The 18,071-nt window shown below is 47.4% G+C and overlaps 1 protein-coding gene across 4 annotated transcripts in view; it reads right to left on the bottom strand.

Moving 5' to 3' along the window:
- LOC310851375 (uncharacterized protein) overlaps window positions 1-13,961 on the bottom strand; it is a 39,339-nt gene extending 25,378 nt beyond the window's left edge. For 2 of the 4 annotated variants that reach the window (XR_014567730.1, XM_083753697.1), the window contains exons 1-6: window positions 13,836-13,924; window positions 11,526-12,020; window positions 10,822-10,903; window positions 9,083-9,165; window positions 8,659-8,785; window positions 3,977-5,897 (exon numbers count right to left, since the gene is read on the bottom strand). Coding sequence is in view for 3 of the 4 variants with exons in the window: in XM_083753697.1 (XP_083609823.1) it covers window positions 3,977-5,897; window positions 8,659-8,785; window positions 9,083-9,165; window positions 10,822-10,903; window positions 11,526-11,939 (2,627 nt within the window). In the remaining variant the exon portion in view is untranslated. Of the gene's footprint in view, window positions 1-3,976; window positions 5,898-8,658; window positions 8,786-9,082; window positions 9,166-10,821; window positions 10,904-11,525; window positions 12,051-13,835 lie in introns of those variants that run through there. The other 2 variants (XM_083753699.1, XM_083753698.1) reach the window with 2 other exon arrangements.
- Window positions 13,962-18,071: the final 4,110 nt, after the last annotated feature.

Here is an 18,071-nt window from a genome sequence, read left to right as displayed (position 1 = left end):
CAAAGATTTTTTAAAATGCAGGCCTAGTATCTTGTCTCTTTCCTCTCTTGATCTCAAAATAACCAAACAGTCTCTGGACTTATCTTTCTTTATCGATCTTCCCAGTCTAAAAGCCGTCACAATTTTGAAATCCTTATCTTCCTCAATTCCCCAGAATTTGGAGAACAAAAGTGTCAAAAATCCCTCTAGATTTCCTTCCTCCAATTCTGGGATGGCCCTTAACCTGAGATTATTTTCCTTATTTTTCAGTTCAACCAATGACAGGTAGGCTTGTTGTTCCCCTACCTGTCTTTTCAGAGGCCTTACTTCCCCCTTAATCTCATCAACCTTTTTGTTCGCCTGTTCTGCTTTTTGACTGGCTTCCACAGCTAGTTTATAATTTTCAGCCGTAGCTCCTTGCAGTTTCTCAATTGCCTGGGTGTGCTGGGAAACCTGATCAGATAATTTACTAATAGAGGATGTAGCTTGATCAATTTTTGATGATTGATTGTCCACTTTTTGATTTAAAATTGCCAGTTGTTCCAAAATTTGTTTCAGGACTGTTTCAGATCCTCCAGTTGCCATGTCTTCTGCAGCAGGCTGTTCAACTTCCACCTCCTGTGCTGTCAGCACAGTTGGGATAGATGATCTACGTTGATGAGTTAAGGTTGTTTGAACAAGTTGCACCGGTTTCTTTTCTTTTTCTTTAGCTTTGGCTGCTCTTGTTCTCCCTGAGCCGCTCATTCCACACCTGCCTCTGTTCAAGGTCAACTTGTCTTTTATTCCATGAGAAAGACAAATCCAGAGTGTAAACAATTAAACCACAGAAAGTCTCAATAAAATACAGTTCCCAGGCCTCTATGTCTCCACAATCCTCTAGGGGGGGGTGTTTCAAAGTTTCAAGGAAGGAGAGAGCTCTTTTCCGCCATTGAAGTTCCTATATTCCCCATATTAAGTCTTAGTAATTCCAGAGCACAAAAGGAAGGTTCCCCAGGTTTTCTATTTCTTAAAAAAGGGCCACAAGGTGTCAAGAAGGGTCCCAGCAACAATGTTTAAGAATTTGTATCTCAGTCTATGTAATAGTTTAAACTCCAGCAACAGTATCAGCAGTTTGACAGTTCTCTTTTACGCGCTGACAGTCCGACAACTGGGTTGTCCCTTTTAACTCCGCATAGCTCAAAAATAGGAAGAAAGTTCCAAAAATAGAGTCCACAAGTTTTACAAAGATTTCCCTCTTGTCTTTTAAATACAAAGTCTATCAATGCACCTTTGTTGTGCTTTTACGATCCCTTTTGAACGCTTCAGCGCACTTCAATGCCATTGCTTTGATCTAGTTAGCAAGATCGGGAGACGGACTTCCTGTTACTCGCCTCCCGTTTTCAGCCAATTTCCACAAATTTAGTCCAATATTTAGTTCCCCTTACTCACGGGTATGTTACAGCCAATTCCGATGTTTTCAAGAAGAAAGGTCGGCGCTCATCGGCAGCATAGGCCAAGAGGCTTTTTATATAGCGTTAAGTCCTGACACACTGTCGTATTTAATTTCCCCTCTCCCAAAAGTTCCCAGTCTCTTTCCACAAAAGCTGTAATTCAGTCTAGGACATAGGCTCAGTCTTCTCCTGTTTAGACATTAGGGTATATCTCTTTAAGACAGGGCGAGGAGAGACCGAAGCGGAAGGAGCAAAGTGGCGAAGCAGAAACTTCAAACTGTTCGCTTTTTCTCCCTAGTCTCCTCAGAAGCTTCTTCCCTTCTCCATTCCTCCTGTTATCGCTCAGATTTTCCCAGCCTTTTACTGGGTTTAGTGTATGCCAGTCTCTGTCCTTTATTCAAGCATGCTTAATGACAAAACTGGGAAAAGGAAACTTTGCGTACTGTTTAAGTCAGTCCCTTCTTAAATGCTGCATTCAGAAAAGTTGAATACATAAAGACCGTCCTCAGACCCCTCGCCGGTTGTTGCTGTAGCAGTCTCCAACCCGATGAAGCAGAAGAATTCCTTTCCCTTCTCTCTAGCCCATTAAAATATTTCGCTGTTACTTTGCCTCTGACTCTTTATACTTTGTGTCTGAGGTCTTTCCTCCACACCCACTTAGCGGCTACTTTCTTACTTTCACTCTCCCAGCCTTCCGCTATACTCCATTTTATTCTTACCGCCAGTAGTGGATTCATTCTCCTTTCACCACATCTTTTTTCCCGCTGGGTGATTTATGATGTTTTTCTTCTCATTAAAGACTGTTAGAGATTAGAAAGAAGCCTGCGTACAGTCTGATTTATTATATACACACAAGGCCCCTTTTCTGCTGCTGTGGGACTCTGCTAAGAGCTGCAAAGAGAGCTCAAGTTTTACCTATCAGCACAGGCGTTCATCGGCACAGGGAGAAGCGTGCCGGGTGCCATTATATCTCAGCAGGTTATGGGCCCAGCCAAGCTATGGAAGCTGTTGCCACGTAGTGCCTGTGTGTGTGGGAGAAGCCGGCTGGAGCTCCTGCCTAATGTTTGAGGCAGCGAAGCTCACTGGGCAAGATGTCATCTTCAGGACCGGGTACCAAGAGGAGCTGCTGGTTACGTGAGTAGGCTAGGCCCCGGGGGAGAAGATGGCAGATGGCCAGGAATCTTTCACTGTCCCTTTCGAGAAGTTAAATGGGAGCAACTGGGAAGAGTGGTCCAGGAAGTGGAAGGCCTAGTTGGTAGCCAAGGGTCTGTGGGAGGCAACCCAAGGGCCCCCACAGCACGCTCCAGCTCCCGGAGCTGCTGCAGCGGTCGTTGCAGCTGCCTATGCCTCACAGAGGAAGGACCAGAAAGCCCTAGGAGCTATCGTGCTCAGTTTGGAGGGCTCACAACTACCTTTGGTGGAGGGTCTTGAGATTGCCCAGGAGGCCTACCAGACACTAGAGAGAGTGCACCACAGTGCCCAGGCTGTTTGGCAGGAGCTGGAGAGGGTTTGCCGAGAAACCACAGTGGAAGCCAAAAGCCACGTCCCCAAGAGGCAGTACAGCCTCACAGAGAGCTGCTGGCAAGGTTGGGGGGGCGCAGAGAAGACCAAAGGCAAGTTTGAAAAGTTTTCCACTGGTCGTTTGGGTGATGAGGAAGAACGCCATCTCAGAGAGAGCCGAGCTGGCTCAGGGTGCCCTGCTGGTAGCAGAGGGGGGGGGGCCAAGCCAGAAGGCACGGTTCAGGTTTTTTCCACTCGTCGTTGCTTTGTCTGCGGGTCTGTTGAACACCTGCGTTGATCCTGTCCGAGGAGAGCCAGAGAGGCCGGGCAGGATGTCTCCAAGATCGCTTCCCATGGCAGTCAGCCAAGTCCTCGTGGCAGCCAGCCAGGTTTCCATGGCAGCCAGTCTAGGAGAGGAGGCCAGCGTGGGAATGCGAAGAGAGGACGTGACAGAGGAAGTGAGGACGGTTCTTCTTATCACCTTGCTGCCTCTATGGCAACGTTGAAGGACAACTCTAGTGACGGCAGCATGCTGCGTTGAGTCATCGACTCAGGAGCCAGCCACATCTGATGCCATCTAGTGGCGAAATGTGGAACTGCAGGGCTGTTTCAACTGGGAGAACAGTCACTCTTGCTGATGGCACACAGAGACAATTAACCACCATTGGGAATGCGTTTGTTTCTTTTTTACAGGCAGAGCTGGAAGCCTACGTTGTGCCAGGAATGAAGTGTTGTCTTTTATCTGTATCTGCTCTTGTAAAGGAGGGTTATAAGGTTTGCTTTGAAAATGATGTCTGTTCTATTTCCAGGGTGGGAAACAACTGGTCAGTGTTGCATGTCAGAACAGGCTCTATGTGCTGGAGACACCTCTGGAGGGTAAGGGGGACGATGAGACAGCACAGGTGCAGTGTGCTAACGTTCCCACACATGATTCGTGTACTCATTGTGGCACAGGAGAATGTCTCACAGCTGTTGGAAATATATCTCAGCAGTTCTCCCCTGTATGAATTCTTAGATGGGAAGTGAGTGTGGCACCATTAATGAATCTCTTTCCACATTCCAAGCACTGATACGGTTTCTCCCCTGTATGAATTCTTTGATGGGAAGTGAAACTGCGGTTTTGACTGAAGCTCTCCACATTCCACACATTGATTGGGTTGCCCCCTGTATGAATCCTTTGATGGGAAGTGAGATGGGCCCTCTGATTGAAGCTCTTTCCACATTCCAAGCACTGATAGGGTTTCTCCCCTGTATGAATCCTTTGATGGGAAGTGAGATGGGCACTCCGATTGAAGCTCTTTCCACATTCCAAGCACTGATAGGGTTTTTCCCCTGTATGAATTCTTTGATGTGAAGTGAAATTGTGCTTTCTAATGAAGCTCTTTCCACATTCCACGCACTGATAGGGTTTTTCCCCTGTATGAATTCTTTGATGGGCAGTGAGATGGGAGCCCTGACTGAAGCTCTTTCCACACTCCATGCACTGATATGGCTGCTCCCCTGTATGAATTCTACGGTGGGCAGTGAGATTGTACCTGTGACTGAAGCTCTTTCCACATTCCACACACTTAAAGGGTTTCTCCCCTGTATGAATTCTACGATGGGAAGTGAAACTACGGTTTTGACTGAAGCTCTTTCCACATTCCATGCACTGATAGGGTTTTTCCCCTGTATGAATTCTACGATGGGAAGTGAGATCGTGGCTGTGACTGAAGCTCTTTCCACATTCCATGCACTGATAGGGTTTCTCCCCTGTATGAATTCTGCGATGGGAAGTGAGATTATGGCTGTGACTGAATCTCTTTCCACACTCCAAACAGTGATATGGTTTCTCCCCTGTATGAATTCTACGATGGGAAGTGAGATTGTGGCTGTGACTGAAGCTCTTTCCACATTCCAAGCACTGATACGGTTTCTCCCCTGTATGAATTCTTTGATGGAACGTGAAACTGCGGTTTTGACTGAAGCTCTTTCCACATTCCACACACTGATAGGGTTTCTCCCCTGTATGAATCCTTTGATGGGAAGTGAGATGGGCACTCTGATTGAAGCTCTTTCCACATTCCAAGCACTGATAGGGTTTCTCCCCTGTATGAATCCTTTGATGGGAAGTGAGCTTGGCCCTCTGATTGAAGCTCTTTCCACATTCCACACACGGATAGGGTTTCTCCCCTGTATGAATCCTTTGATGGGAAGACAGCTTGGCCCTCTGATTGAAGCTCTTTCCACATTCCAAGCACTGATAGGGTTTCTCCCCTGTATGAATCCTTTGATGCGAAGTGAGATGGGCATTCCGATTGAAGCTCTTTCCACATTCCAAGCACTGATAGGGCTTTTCCCCTGTATGAATTCTTTGATGGGCAGTGAGATGGGAGCCCTGACTGAAGCTCTTTCCACATTCCATGCACTGGTATGGTTGCTCCCCTGTATGAATTCTACGGTGGGCAGTGAGGCTGTACCTTTGACTGAAGCTCTTTCCACATTCCAAGCACTGAAAGGGTTTCTCCCCTGTATGAATTCTTTGATGGGAGATAAGAGAGGAGCTATCAGTGAAGCTCTTTCCACATTCCACGCACTGATAGGGTTTCTCTCCTTTATGAATTCTACGATGGGAAGTGAGATCATGGCTGTGACTGAAGCTCTTTCCACACTCCAAGCAGTGATATGGTTTCTCCCCTGTATGAATTCTACAATGGGAAGTGAGATTGTGCTTGTGACTGAAGCTCTTTCCACACTCCAAGCAGTGATATGGTTTCTCCCCTGTATGAATTCTACGATGGGATGTGAGATGGGCACTCCGAGTGAAGTTCTTTCCACATTCCAAGCACTGATAGTGTTTCTTCTCAAGGGGATTTCTTTGATGGGAAGTGGAATGGGAGCTCTGACTGAAGCTCTCTCCACAGTCTGAATCCTGATATGGCTCCTCCACTGTATGGATTTCGTTGTGGTCTCCCTCGTTCATCATTTCTAATTCATCACCACCTGAAACTAAAAGGCAAACGGATTAGAGTCTCGGGAAGAAGTGCAGTCCCAAATTATGGAACAATGCTCATTAATGCTTGGGACAGGGGAAGAACTGAAGGGAGTTAGATGTTATAATGTTCCTTTTGTTCCGTAAAAATGTCTAGTTTCGTATACAAATCAAGTTGAATATTATATATATTTTTAAATAATATTTATTGAAATTTTCTATATAATAACAAAACAAAAGACAAAAATTAAAAAAAAAAACACAAAAAATATCCAAAAAAAGAACAACAATTAAAAAGACACATAATATTTAAAGAACCTTATCTTCTTTCACCTTGTTTCTGAGACCTCCTCCCCCCTCCCCTTCTTGCATTCCAATTTATGTTATCTGCCCAACAAGTTCTTATCATTTTGCTCTACCTTAACTTAATAATTTCTTTATTCATGCTATTTATTTTCCTTTTCTTCTTTCTTTCATTTCTCAATTAATTTTAAAAACCTTATTTCTAATTAGTTTAAAAAACCCAAATTTAACTTAATCTTAAACCTTTTTCCTAAAGTCGACCCAAATTTCCCTTCCACAATTTCCCTACATTCCATAAAAATTGCAAAAGTTATAAAAAGAAAAAAGAGAACTTAACAAACTATATTTAAACACCCTTTGGATTCCCAAATCCCACCCTCCCATTCCCGGTTTAATCCCCAAATCAATGTCCATCAATCCATCAATTCTCAGCCTGGATCCCAAACTTCTGAGGCTCCTAAAACTCTTTCCATTTCACTCTGCCGGATTTTTTGACCATCCTTTGTGTTCAACACCAACTCTCGGGGAAGATCTGTCTCAATAATGACCAATTTTCTTCCAAACCAGTCTCTAGATTTAAAAATGGAGCTCAAATTTAGTTCTTTAAGTTTTTTAAAACTGTATGTCCCAAAAGCTCCAACCTCCATTTTGGTCTCACTTGTACTGACAGGCCTCTGATCTGCCTTGATCTTCCACAACATTATAGCTTCATCTTCATTTTCCACCAAATTTTCCACCAAATCCTCATATGTCTGCCCAACTGCAGTAAGTTGAATATTATATGTTTTCTCTCTCTAGTTTTTAAAAGTACAGCTTAACCTGGTAACATCATTTTGTTCAAATTTAAATATGGATCTGTACTATCTTCATAAATAAAATGTGCTTTTATTATTATTTAAAGGTGGCCAAAGGGGAAAGTTCCCTGTTCAAAATGAAGATATACAGTGGTACCTCAGGTTACATACGCTTCAGGTTACACACGCTTCAGGTTACAGACTCTGCTAACCCAGAAATAATGCTTCAGTTTAAGAACTTTGCTTCAGGATAAGAACAGAAATCATGGTCTGGCAGCGCAGCGGCAACAGCAGGAGACCCCATTAGCTAAAGTGGTGCTTCAGGTTAAAAACACTTTCAGGTTAAGAAAGGACCTCCGGAACGAATTAAGTTCTTAACCCGAGGTACTACTGTATTCAATATGCCAAGTTGTTCAATATGCAGTAATAAATCTAAACAAATTTTAAGAGCTTGAGAAATATTTGGGAACATTGACTCTGGACTGACTTGGTCATAGTCAGCTGCCTTGGGGTCAGCGATGTAAGAGTAGGCAAATAAAGATGGCAAACATGAACTTCTGTGTGCTGAAAAACACATTTTGTATATTGAACAAATGTGTGTAGCAGCTGCCAAATTTAAATTTCTTTAGTGGCTAAAAATTTAATGATGATGTGCATCACCTTAAACCAATTTGGATGTTTCCTTAAATTCTCGACATCACAGAATGCAGCAGAAACTTGTCATATCAGTATTATTATTATTATTATTATTATTCAAGTTTCCTTACAGTGGTACCTCAAGTTACATACACTTCAGGTTACAGACTCCGCTAACCTAGAAATAGCACCTCGGCTTAAGAACTTTGCTTCAGGATGAGAACAGAAATCGTGCTCTGGCAGCGCAGTGGCAGCAGCAGGCCCCATTAGCTAAAGTGGTGCTTCAGGTTAAGAACAGTTTCAGGCTAAGAACAGACCTCCAGAACGAATTAAGTTCTTAACCCGAAGTACCACTGTACTTAAATGTTACATTTTTGTGAGAAGTTACAGGGGACGAGGCAGGGGGCCTTTTCGATAGGGGAACCCACCCTGTGGAACGCCCCCCCCATCAGATGTCAAGGAAATAACTATGCAACTTTTAGAGGACTTCTGAAGGCACCTCTGTTTTGGGACATTTTTAATGTTTGTTGTTGTTGTTGTTGTTGTTGTTTTTCCTATTTGTTGGAAGTCAGATGGGCAGGGTAAAAATAATAAAATTATCGTTATTGTTACTACAGGGTTCACTGCCTGAGATTCAAAAAGCCTGGCTCTGTTTTGGGATGGAGTTTGTTTGGTTCAGTCGTGGAATCTGTGCCATCTCCAATGTCAAGCGACTCTTTGGTCAACCAGAGAGAGACAGAAGCAAGAACAAAGCAGGAAACGTGACTGGAGCTACTTCAACATCCCAAATCACTCTGAAGCCTACATTGAAGAAGGCCTGGGCAGTTCAGACAGCCTGGTCAGGGTTTTAAACGGCAGAACTGGAGGAAGAATATTCACAGGGGAAAAAATCAATAGCCATCCATTCAAGGTTTGCTGTGGGAGTGTTAACATCCCAGGTGCTGCGGGTGGCGCTGTTGAGCCCCATCAAAATATCAGAGCTTCGTCACATAGAGAGATGTCTTGCATTACAAAACAGATAGGATGATCCAATAGGGAGCCTTACCGAGAGAGTCCAAGATCCCACGATTCTCCTGCATGACTTCCTTATGGAGAGCTCTCTGGTCAGGATCCAGCAATGCCCACTCCTCGTCTGTGAAATGGACAGCTACATCTTCAAAGCACACTGGACCCTAACAGAACAGGAAAAAGGCTGTCCTCTTAGAGAACATTCCCTTGGCTCTGTTGTTTTCTACAGCGGCCAGACCCCTCTCTGCCTTCCTCATCCCTCCTCTCTCCTGCTGCAGCTTCTGCCTCGGAGTCTGGGCTGCTCTCTGCCACAGACTCCCTCTGCTCCCTCAGCCCTCTTCCCTCTCCAGCTTCAGACACCTCCTCCTCCTCCTCCTCCCAGTCGGCTCCCTCTTCTCTGGCTCCTCCCACCATTCCTCTGCATCCAAGCAGACCTTCCCCACAAGGCTCCTTCCCCCTACCTGATCTGGGTCCACAGCTGCTGCCTTCCCTCCACCACCATGAAAAGATGAAGGAGCAGGTCTTGGTGGCATCATTCCGTCACCTGGGAGAGACCAAGGTAAGTGGAAACCGTGAGCGCCTGCTTCTCTCAGAGGTGAAACAGTGCATCTCTAAGTGCAGATGGAGCTTCGTCCAAGTCTCCCCTGCTAGCTTCCGGTTCCGCTCTGCCTTAATGGAGGCAGCGGGAGATCATTGGAGAAGGAAAAACAAGGATGACTGAGGGTAATTCTCCTTGCAAGTTTCCCCCAGGGACAGGGGGGAACGGGCTTCACTCCCAGTTCGTCTTGGTACCAGGCTCTGGCTCCGGCATGGATTGCGGGAGGCGCTGAGTGCAAAAGCCCTTCGCCTGCCGAAAACCCTCCTTCTCCGCCATTAAGAAGCAGAGGTTCTCCTGTCAATTAGAGCTCAATGTGGACTAATGTACAGGCGTTGCTGGAAGAGATGAGATCATAAACTGCGGAACTGAATCAGCTGCAAGGTCTTTAAAGTTTGTATATGAGGGAAGACTTCATTTGGTGCAAAAGATGTGGGGGGAGGGGAGCCTATGGCTTCTTTATACAAAGTTTTCATCTCTACACTAATGAATTGGCAGCCCGCCATTGGATACTAGTTCAAAATATCTATGCACAGGTGAGCAGGGATGAAACTGGATTGCAGATATGGAATATAACATCAAATGGAACTGTGTGTGGGGGAAAAAGGAAAAAGGGAGGGAAGCTCTATTTTGCAAAATGTTTACGATGGAAAATTAGAGCTGACTCTTCCCCATCCTTTATTATATACAGACTGAACTGAATAATGCTAAAAGGACTTGGAATTTAATCTAATTGGATAAATGCGCATTTATCTTAGGCCAGACAGAGGGATGTGAGGAATCTGAAAGTTGTGAGGGAGCTGATAAGGTTCATTACTGAGTCATTTGCAGTTCTGACCGATCCCTCTCCATCCCAGGCGGAGAAGAAAAATGGCGAAAACTGATTATTTATTGGGACTGTGTGATTTTTGCAGCTGCTGTTAAAGTTGCCAAACAATGAAGCACAGGACAGAACGATGGAGAATTTCTGAAACCACAATGGGATATTAGCTCCGCCCAAGGAATGATGGAGAACAGCAACAACCAGGAAAAGATAAACAGAACATTTTACAAGGACAGGAAGAAATATCACAAACAGAAAGATTGCCACACACAGGAAGAGTAAGGATATTACTGGAGTGCCTCACTTGTAGTTTTATATATTATTTGATGTTTCCATACGAATGGAAGTCTTTAATATTGCAGTTGTTGTATAAACGATTGTTATCTTGACAGGAGTGTAATTGAAATTAAAAAGATTTTGGAATAGAGAAATCAAGAAAATCTTCAAACCCTTGGTTTTAGCATGCGGGGGGCCACCTATATTATATAATTTTGTATAAGATTGGTATTAGTAATTGTATTGTAATTTCGCATTGTTATAAGGAGGCTATTATTGGACTGTAATTGTAAACTAATCAAATTTTTATCATAAACGTCTCCCCTGCTGAGTACATTTGGACATTTGTACCCATTTCATATAATAGTTGTGCAAAAATACATCCCCCCCCCCCCGAGCTCTGGGCTCCAGATGTCTTCTCCCAAAAGATGCAAAGAACTCAGAGATTAGTTTCAAAACCAAGAGAATGTGACAAAACGGGGGAGAAAACACTCCTTCCTCCTTACCCAGAGGCCTCACTCTGGCGTCCAAGGGAGTCTTCTCTGCCTCAGAAGAATCAAGACCCATTTCTGCCCAAAGATCCTTCCTCTGAAAGAGCAACAAGGATTCAAAACAGAGAATGGGGAGAAGGGTTAGAGAAGGAATGGCAGAGGCAAGCGCTTTCGGGGGACAGAGGTGAAAGCTGCTTCCTGCTTCTGCTAGACTGGTGTCTGGGGTTGGCTGCCAGGACCATGAAACATTGGTCCTCAAGGATCTTCACTGGCTCCCAGAACGTTTCCCAGCACAATTCAAAGTGTTGGTGCTGAACCTTAAAGCCCTAAACGGCCTGAAAGGCCCACTATACCCAAAGGAGCATCTCCATGAACTGAGGTCCAGTTCGGAGGGTCTTCTGCTGATTCCCTCACTGTGGTAAGTGAAGTTACAGGGAACCAGGCAGAAGACCTTCTCCACAGTGGCCCCCACCCTGGGGAATGCCTTCCCATCAGGCGATAAGGAGATAAGAAAATGCATAACTTTTAGAAGACATCTGATGTCTTCTTATGCTTTTATATGTGCTGGAAGGCACCCAGCCACATGGGTGTCATAAATAATAATAATATCTGTTCCTAGATGCTTTCCAAAAAAGGATGGGCCATTAGGAAATGATTTGGGAATACTCTCCCTCCTCTTTGGAGCCCCTTGGGAGTATCCAGAGGAAAGTCTCTCTCACCTGCTGCTCTGCCTGCTTCCTCTCCTCTGCCTGACTCAGGAGGAAACCTTCGGCCAGGGCCACCGCCTGGGAAGTGGTCTCCGCTCCGCATTCCCTCACCCAGATCTCCATCTCCAGGGGAAGGACAGCCAGGAACTGCTCCAAGATCACCAGGTCCAGCATCTCAGCTTTTGTGTTCCTTTCTGGCTTCAGCCATCGACAGCAAAGGTGGTAGAATTGGCTGCAAACCTCTCGGGGTCCTTTGGCCTCCTGGAAGCAGAACTGCCTGAGCTGCTGGCTCTGCACCTCTGAGCAAGGGGTGTCCTCCTCACCCAGAATCCTCTGCATGGAGTTTTCCCAGAATCCCCCACTGCTCCCCGTTTCCATGGCATGGCCTCTTCCTGCTTCAGGGCCAGCTGAGTCTTGCTCATCCATCTGGGGTCTCAGGAAGTCTCCAAGAGATCAGAAGGAGCCCCTTGGTCCTCTGCCAAGTTCTAATGGAAGATGCAACAAATCCTACGAATCAAACACACTATTCTATTGTAAGATCAATACAGTGGTGCCTCGCAAGACGAAATTAATCCGTTCCGCGAGTCTCTTCGTCTAACAGTTTTTTCGTCTTGCGAAGCAAGCCCATTGACGGCTTAGCGGATTAGCGCTATTAGCGGTTTAGCGGCTTTTAGCAGTTTAGAAAAAGGGGGGGGGAGGGGGAAAAACCAGCAGGAACTCGCAAGATATTTTTGTCTTGCAAAGCAAGCCCATAGGAAATTCGTTTTGCGAAGCACCTCCAAAACGGAAAAGTCTTTCGTCTAGCAAGTTTTCCGTCTTGCAAGGCATTCGTCTTTCGGGGCAGCACTGTACGTAGCCAAGGGAAGAAGAATGTTCCCTGAGGAATCGTGGGGAGAGGAGGAGGGAGAAGTCATAACTGTGAGTGACAAGTGAGTGTAATCTGGAGCCAGGGCAATAGTGGGGGTCCCTCCCAACCCCACTTCATAGTCCAGAGCTTCGCCCCAACCCAGCCATATCTGCTTGGGTGGCTTGGTGAGCAGCAGGGCCCATGTCCAGCTCCAGCCACCGTCCCTTGGGGACTTCCTGCTCTGGATCCGAGGGGACGGTGGCAAGGCCCTCTGGGTGGAACTGCCCTGGAAGACGCCTCAGAAACTGGACTTTGCATCAAATAAAGAATTGTTGTTGTTGTTTAGTCGTGTCCGCCTCTTTGTGACCCCCAGGACCAGAGCACGCCAGGCCCTCCTGTCATTCACTGCCTCCCAGTTTAGTCAAACAAATAAAGAATTAGGGAGGGAAATGGCCGACATACAGAGATTTATGAAGAGAAAGAGAAGGGAAGCTTCATGGTCTTTCCCTCTTAATATACTTCTCCCTCATAATTATGTCCCTCATAATATACTTCTCCCTCATGTCCCTCTTAATATACTTCTCCCTCCTAATAATGTCCCTCCTAATATCCTTCTCCCTCATAATAATGTCCCTCTTAATATACTTCTCCCTCAGAATATTGTCCCTCTTAATATACTTCTCCCTCCTAATAATGTCCCTCATAATATACTTCTCCCTCATGTCCCTCTTAATATACTTCTCCCTCCTAATAATGTCCCTCCTAATATCCTTCTCCCTCATAATAATGTCCCTCTTAATATACTTCTCCCTCAGAATATTGTCCCTCTTAATATACTTCTCCCTCCTAATAATGTCCCTCATAATATACTTCTCCCTCATGTCCCTCTTAATATCCTTCTCCCTCATAATAATGTCCCTCATAATATCCTTCTCCCTCATAATAATGTCCCTCTTAATATACTTCTCCCTCAGAATATTGTCCCTCTTAATATACTTCTCCCTCATAATAATGTCCCTCATAATATCCTTCTCCCTCATAATAATGTCCCTCTTAATATACTTCTCCCTCAGAATATTGTCCCTCTTAATATACTTCTCCCTCATAATAATGTCCCTCATAATATCCTTCTCCCTCAGAATATTGTCCCTCTTAATATACTTCTCCCTCAGAATATTGTCCCTCTTAATATCCTTCTCCCTCCTAATAATGTCCCTCCTAATATCCTTCTCCCTCAGAATATTGTCCCTCTTAATATACTTCTCCCTCATAATAATGTCCCTCATAATATCCTTCTCCCTCAGAATATTGTCCCTCCTAATGTCCTTCTCCCTCCTCGCTGTCTTCCAGTCCCACCTCCCTGGCCAGGGCCTGAGGTCCCTCTGGCTCCCTCCCGGACCCCTAGCCTCTCTTCCCTCCCCTTCCCGCCTCCCGGGGCAGGGAGTTCCGCAGGCTTCCCCCGAGAGGAGACCCACCAGAGCTCGGCAGGCGAGGGCGAGGCCGGAAGGGACGTCAGAGGGGGGCGGAGCGGCCCGCCTTCCTTCCCTGTCCTCTCTAGGAAGCCAGCTCGGCGCCCCTTAACCCTTCTCTCTCCCCGCGGAGCCGTCCGGGGCGTCGCGCAGGCGCAGAGCTGCTCCCTCTGAGGGGAAGAGGCCGCACCTGGGCCCGCAATGGGGGAGAGGACGCGTGTGCGTGGGAAGGGGGAACCCGTGTCCGGGAGGAGGAGCCCGTCTCTCTGCCTGGGGCTCCGGGACTGCGAAGGGGCGTCTAGGCGGGGGAGAGGGGGGTCTTTGTGGGGGGGGGGCAGATTGGGGACCCGGGGGTGTCTCTCTTGGGGCGCCTGGGGGCGCCTGGGAGGGTGCGGGGGCCGCTGGGCCGAGGGGAGGGGGGGCGCCTGGCCGGGAAGAAGCAGGACCCGGGACTGGGCGCGTGTGCGTGGGAAGGGGGAACCCGTGTCCCGGAGGAGGAGCCCCTCTCTCTGCCTGGGGCTGCGAAGGGGCGTCTGGGCGGGGGAGCGGGGAGCCTTGGGGGGGGGGCGCAGGGGCCAGATGGGGGACCCGGGGGTGTCTCTTCTGGGGGGGGGCGTCCTGCCTGGCTCTCTTGGGGGCCCCTGGGCATGTCTAGGGGGGTCTGCGGGGCAGAGAGCCCTGTCCCAGCAAGAGGGGGTCCGGGGGGGGGGCTGGAGGGGCAGCTGGAGGGGGGAGACATTGCCAGACATGGCTGGGGGGGGCATTCTGTGTTGTCCCATCTGCTGCTTTGTGTCTGTATTTCAGCCATAAATGTATGTTCTTGGTGGAGTCGCCTTGGAAGCAGCGCAGGAGCAGCCAAGGGGGTTTTCCTAGGAAGCCTTTTATTCCCCCTCCGGTGACATTATGTCTTCTGAACACGCTGGCATTCTTACACCCCCAAAATTCCTGGATTCAGAAAGTGTTAGAATTTGGCTTAGGCTTGGTTTGCCAGACCTGTGTTTATTCCACTGTGTGCCAGACACTTCCAATCCTCTGGAATCAGCATGTCTTCAAAGCTCCTTCAACCAGACAAGTTTGCCATGCAGTGAGAGGCTGGGGTCATGGGCTGTTCAGAGAAGAAAGGGACTCGGTAGGAGAGGCAAAGGTGAGAGGGCCCTCTTCCTCCGCAGGTGAAGCAAGGTGAGCTGCAGAGCTTAGGAGTTATGGGATGGAGAAGTGGAGCAGCAGGCAGAGCAGGATGGTTGAGGTCTGCTGGAATCCACCAGATTTTTAAAAAAATTGTCAAAATGTCTCTGGCCAGACGTTCTGGAGGAGACATACCGTATTTTTCGCTCTATAACACGCATCTGACCATAACACGCACCTAGTTTTTAGAGAAGGAAAACAAGAAAAAAATATTCTGAACGAAACAGTGGGTGCATGATTTTTATGGTTCATGCTGTGGCCACAGACATGTGATCTGATGGTGAGTTTGGGGTAGCCCAATGCAAAAATCCTGAGGATCCATGTGGATCCGTGCTTTGTAACCACGTTTTAAGTGGGGAGGGAAGGAAAAGCACTCAAGGGAGCACGCCTGGAGAAGGAGCTTTTCGGTGAGCTGAGCGGGGAGGAGGGAGGGAAAGAGCACTGTTGCTTTAAAGGTATACTTAAGGTACTTGCCCTGTGCCTGGGTTTTTTTCCATTTAACAGTTTGCAGCCTTTTCCTTCCGCTCCTTGTTTTGAGGCAGAATAGATTTGAGCAAGTGAGGAGGACTTGGATTGCAGGGGATTCACCATTAGCTGTGTAAAAGCGCTCCTCCTTGCAGCCTGAGTGATAAGCAGCCACCAGCAGCAATAGAATGGAGCACAAAAAAGGAGTAGGGGCACTAGGACCCAGACAATGCTCGAATCTATCCTGCCTGAAAACAAGCTGCTCCCTCCCAGCTGAGACGCGGGGATTTGCGAAGTTTTCCCCTCTCCCTCATCCCCAGCCTTTTTTCTTTAACTTCCTGGTTTTCACTGCGTGGCTCAGAGCTCGAGGTTGGTTTTATTTTGCTGCTGGTTGCTTAAATTTTATCTTTCCTGCTGTCCCTCTGCAGCCTCATTGCTCTGTTTAGAGAGCTCACGGACCTTTGCTAGCGTCTGTCCCTCCTCCCGTGTAAGCGGCTGCTGCCCGCTTTGCTGCCATGGCTCTCCTTCCCTCCCTCCTCCCCGGCTCCAGGTCGCTTTAAAGCAAGCAAAGCGAGAGCGGGACAGAAGCCCTGCAAGCGGCTCCCGCTTTGCTTGACTGACGGCAGCCATGGCTCCGATCCGTGCATTCGCTCCTTAACACGCACAGGCATTTTCCCTTACTTTCTAGGAGCAAAAAAGTGCGTGTTTTGGAGCGAAAACTACGGTAACTGGGGGTGGAAGACTTGCGTTCCTCTTCTCTTCTCCTGCCCGCCCCCCTCAGCAAAACATCTCACAGCTTCTCTAGCCTACCTATAGTAGGAGTATTGAAAGTGAGAGTCATCATTGCATCCTCGTTTTTGCTCCTCACAATCTGCCCACCCTCCAGAGAAGGGCAACCAAGGAGATGAAGACTCTGTGACGGCAGGTTGCTCTTGCTCCTTGTCCGCCTTCCAAAATGAAGAACAGAATCCTAAAGTTGGAAGGGACCCCAAGGTCCATCTAGGCCAGGGGAGGCAGCCTAAGGCCCGGGGGCCGGATGTGGCCCAATCGCCTTCTCAATCCGGCCCCCGAACGGTCCGGGAATCAGCGTGTTTTTACATGAGTAGAACGTGTCCTGTTACTTAAAATGCATCTCTGGGTTCTTTGTGGGGCATAGGAATTCGTTCATCCCCCCAAAAAATATAGTCCGGCCCCCCACAAGGTCTGAGGGACGGTGGACCGGCCCCCGGCTGGAAAAGCTTGCTGACCCCGGATCTAGGGCTGTTTTTAAATGTCCCAACGCTGCCTGGCACTGGTCCCTCCAAATGCTCTTGTCTGGCTGGTCTTTCTTCACCCAGTCATGTCAAGGAGCAGCATGGGGGCTAAAAGGAGGAAGAAATGGAGGACAATATCCCACTCCCCCCAGAAAAGCTCTTCTTTCTCTTTTTGTGGAGGGTCCAGGCCCCTCTTGAAGGACCTTTGCCTTGCTCCAATCAGGTTGTATATTTCCACCCCTTGGGACGGGACCGAAATATTTGACTTGCCTTATTTTGAAAACTGGCATTTTGAAGCTTGGACCATTAGGCCTGCACACCATCACCTTTTACAGTGGTACCTCGGGTTAAGTACTTAATTTGTTCTGGAGGTCCGTTCGTAACCTGAAACTGTTCTGGGGCCTCCTGAAACTGTTCATGTGCCGCCGGAACATGATTTCTGTTCTCATCCTGAAGCAAAGTTCTGAACCCAAGGTACTATTTCTGGGTTAGCGGAGTCTGTAACCTGAAGCGTCTGTAACCCGAGGTACCACTGTACATACTTTACATTTGCTGAGGTAAAATCTCCACCCCCAACATTGCTTGCGGCAGTTCTGCCCTTGCCTGAATCTCCTCCATTTTTAAAGGAAGCATCTCTTTTTCATGGGCCCTCTTGGCCTCCCTGTCTCTTTCTTCTTGGGCTCATCTCTCTCTCTCTCTGTATCTCTGCTAGATGAAGGGCAGCAGCCATTCTGGCCTCTTCTCTTTCTTTCTCTGCTTCAACCTTAGACAATTCCAATCTTAGCCTCATCATCTCTAATATATTAGGATTCTCCTCAGACGCAGCAGCTGGGTCATCCTGAGTCTCTTTGGCTTGGCGCTTGCTGGTCATTTTCTGACAGGAATTTTTTCTCTTTTTAATCAAAGAACTTCACTCCTTTATTACACTGGTTGTTCTGTGTCTCTGGGTACGTTTCTGTGTGGGATTTTACTTGGTATCACGGCTCTTTTCCCCCCGGCACCCTTGGGCCCGCCCTTCAGGCTTGTCGTTTTGAGACCCCACTTCCTCCCTGGGTTCCTTTTTCTGGAAGGGACTGAGTATTACTGCTCCCCCTAATTCTGTGGAGAGACATGTTTTGTTGCAGCTGGGGCAGATGAAAGAGTCTGGTCGTGTTGCTGCAGATGCACTTAACCTCAAGGTTATGGGTTTGAGCCCCACATTGGGCAAAATATTCTTCCATTGCAGGGGGTTGGGCTAGATGACCCTCTTGGTCCCTTCCAACTCTACAATTCTGGGATTGATGTAGCATTTCTTCACACAAGAGACTCAAGCTACATTTTCTATAGCCACCCTACTAGC

This window comes from Podarcis gaigeae, assembly GCF_964106915.1.
Source record: "Podarcis gaigeae genome assembly, chromosome: 8".
NCBI classification, from domain to species: Eukaryota; Metazoa; Chordata; class Lepidosauria; order Squamata; family Lacertidae; genus Podarcis; species Podarcis gaigeae.
The sequence above is the reverse complement of the archived record's forward strand: the minus strand, read 5'-3'. Positions and strand labels throughout refer to the sequence as shown.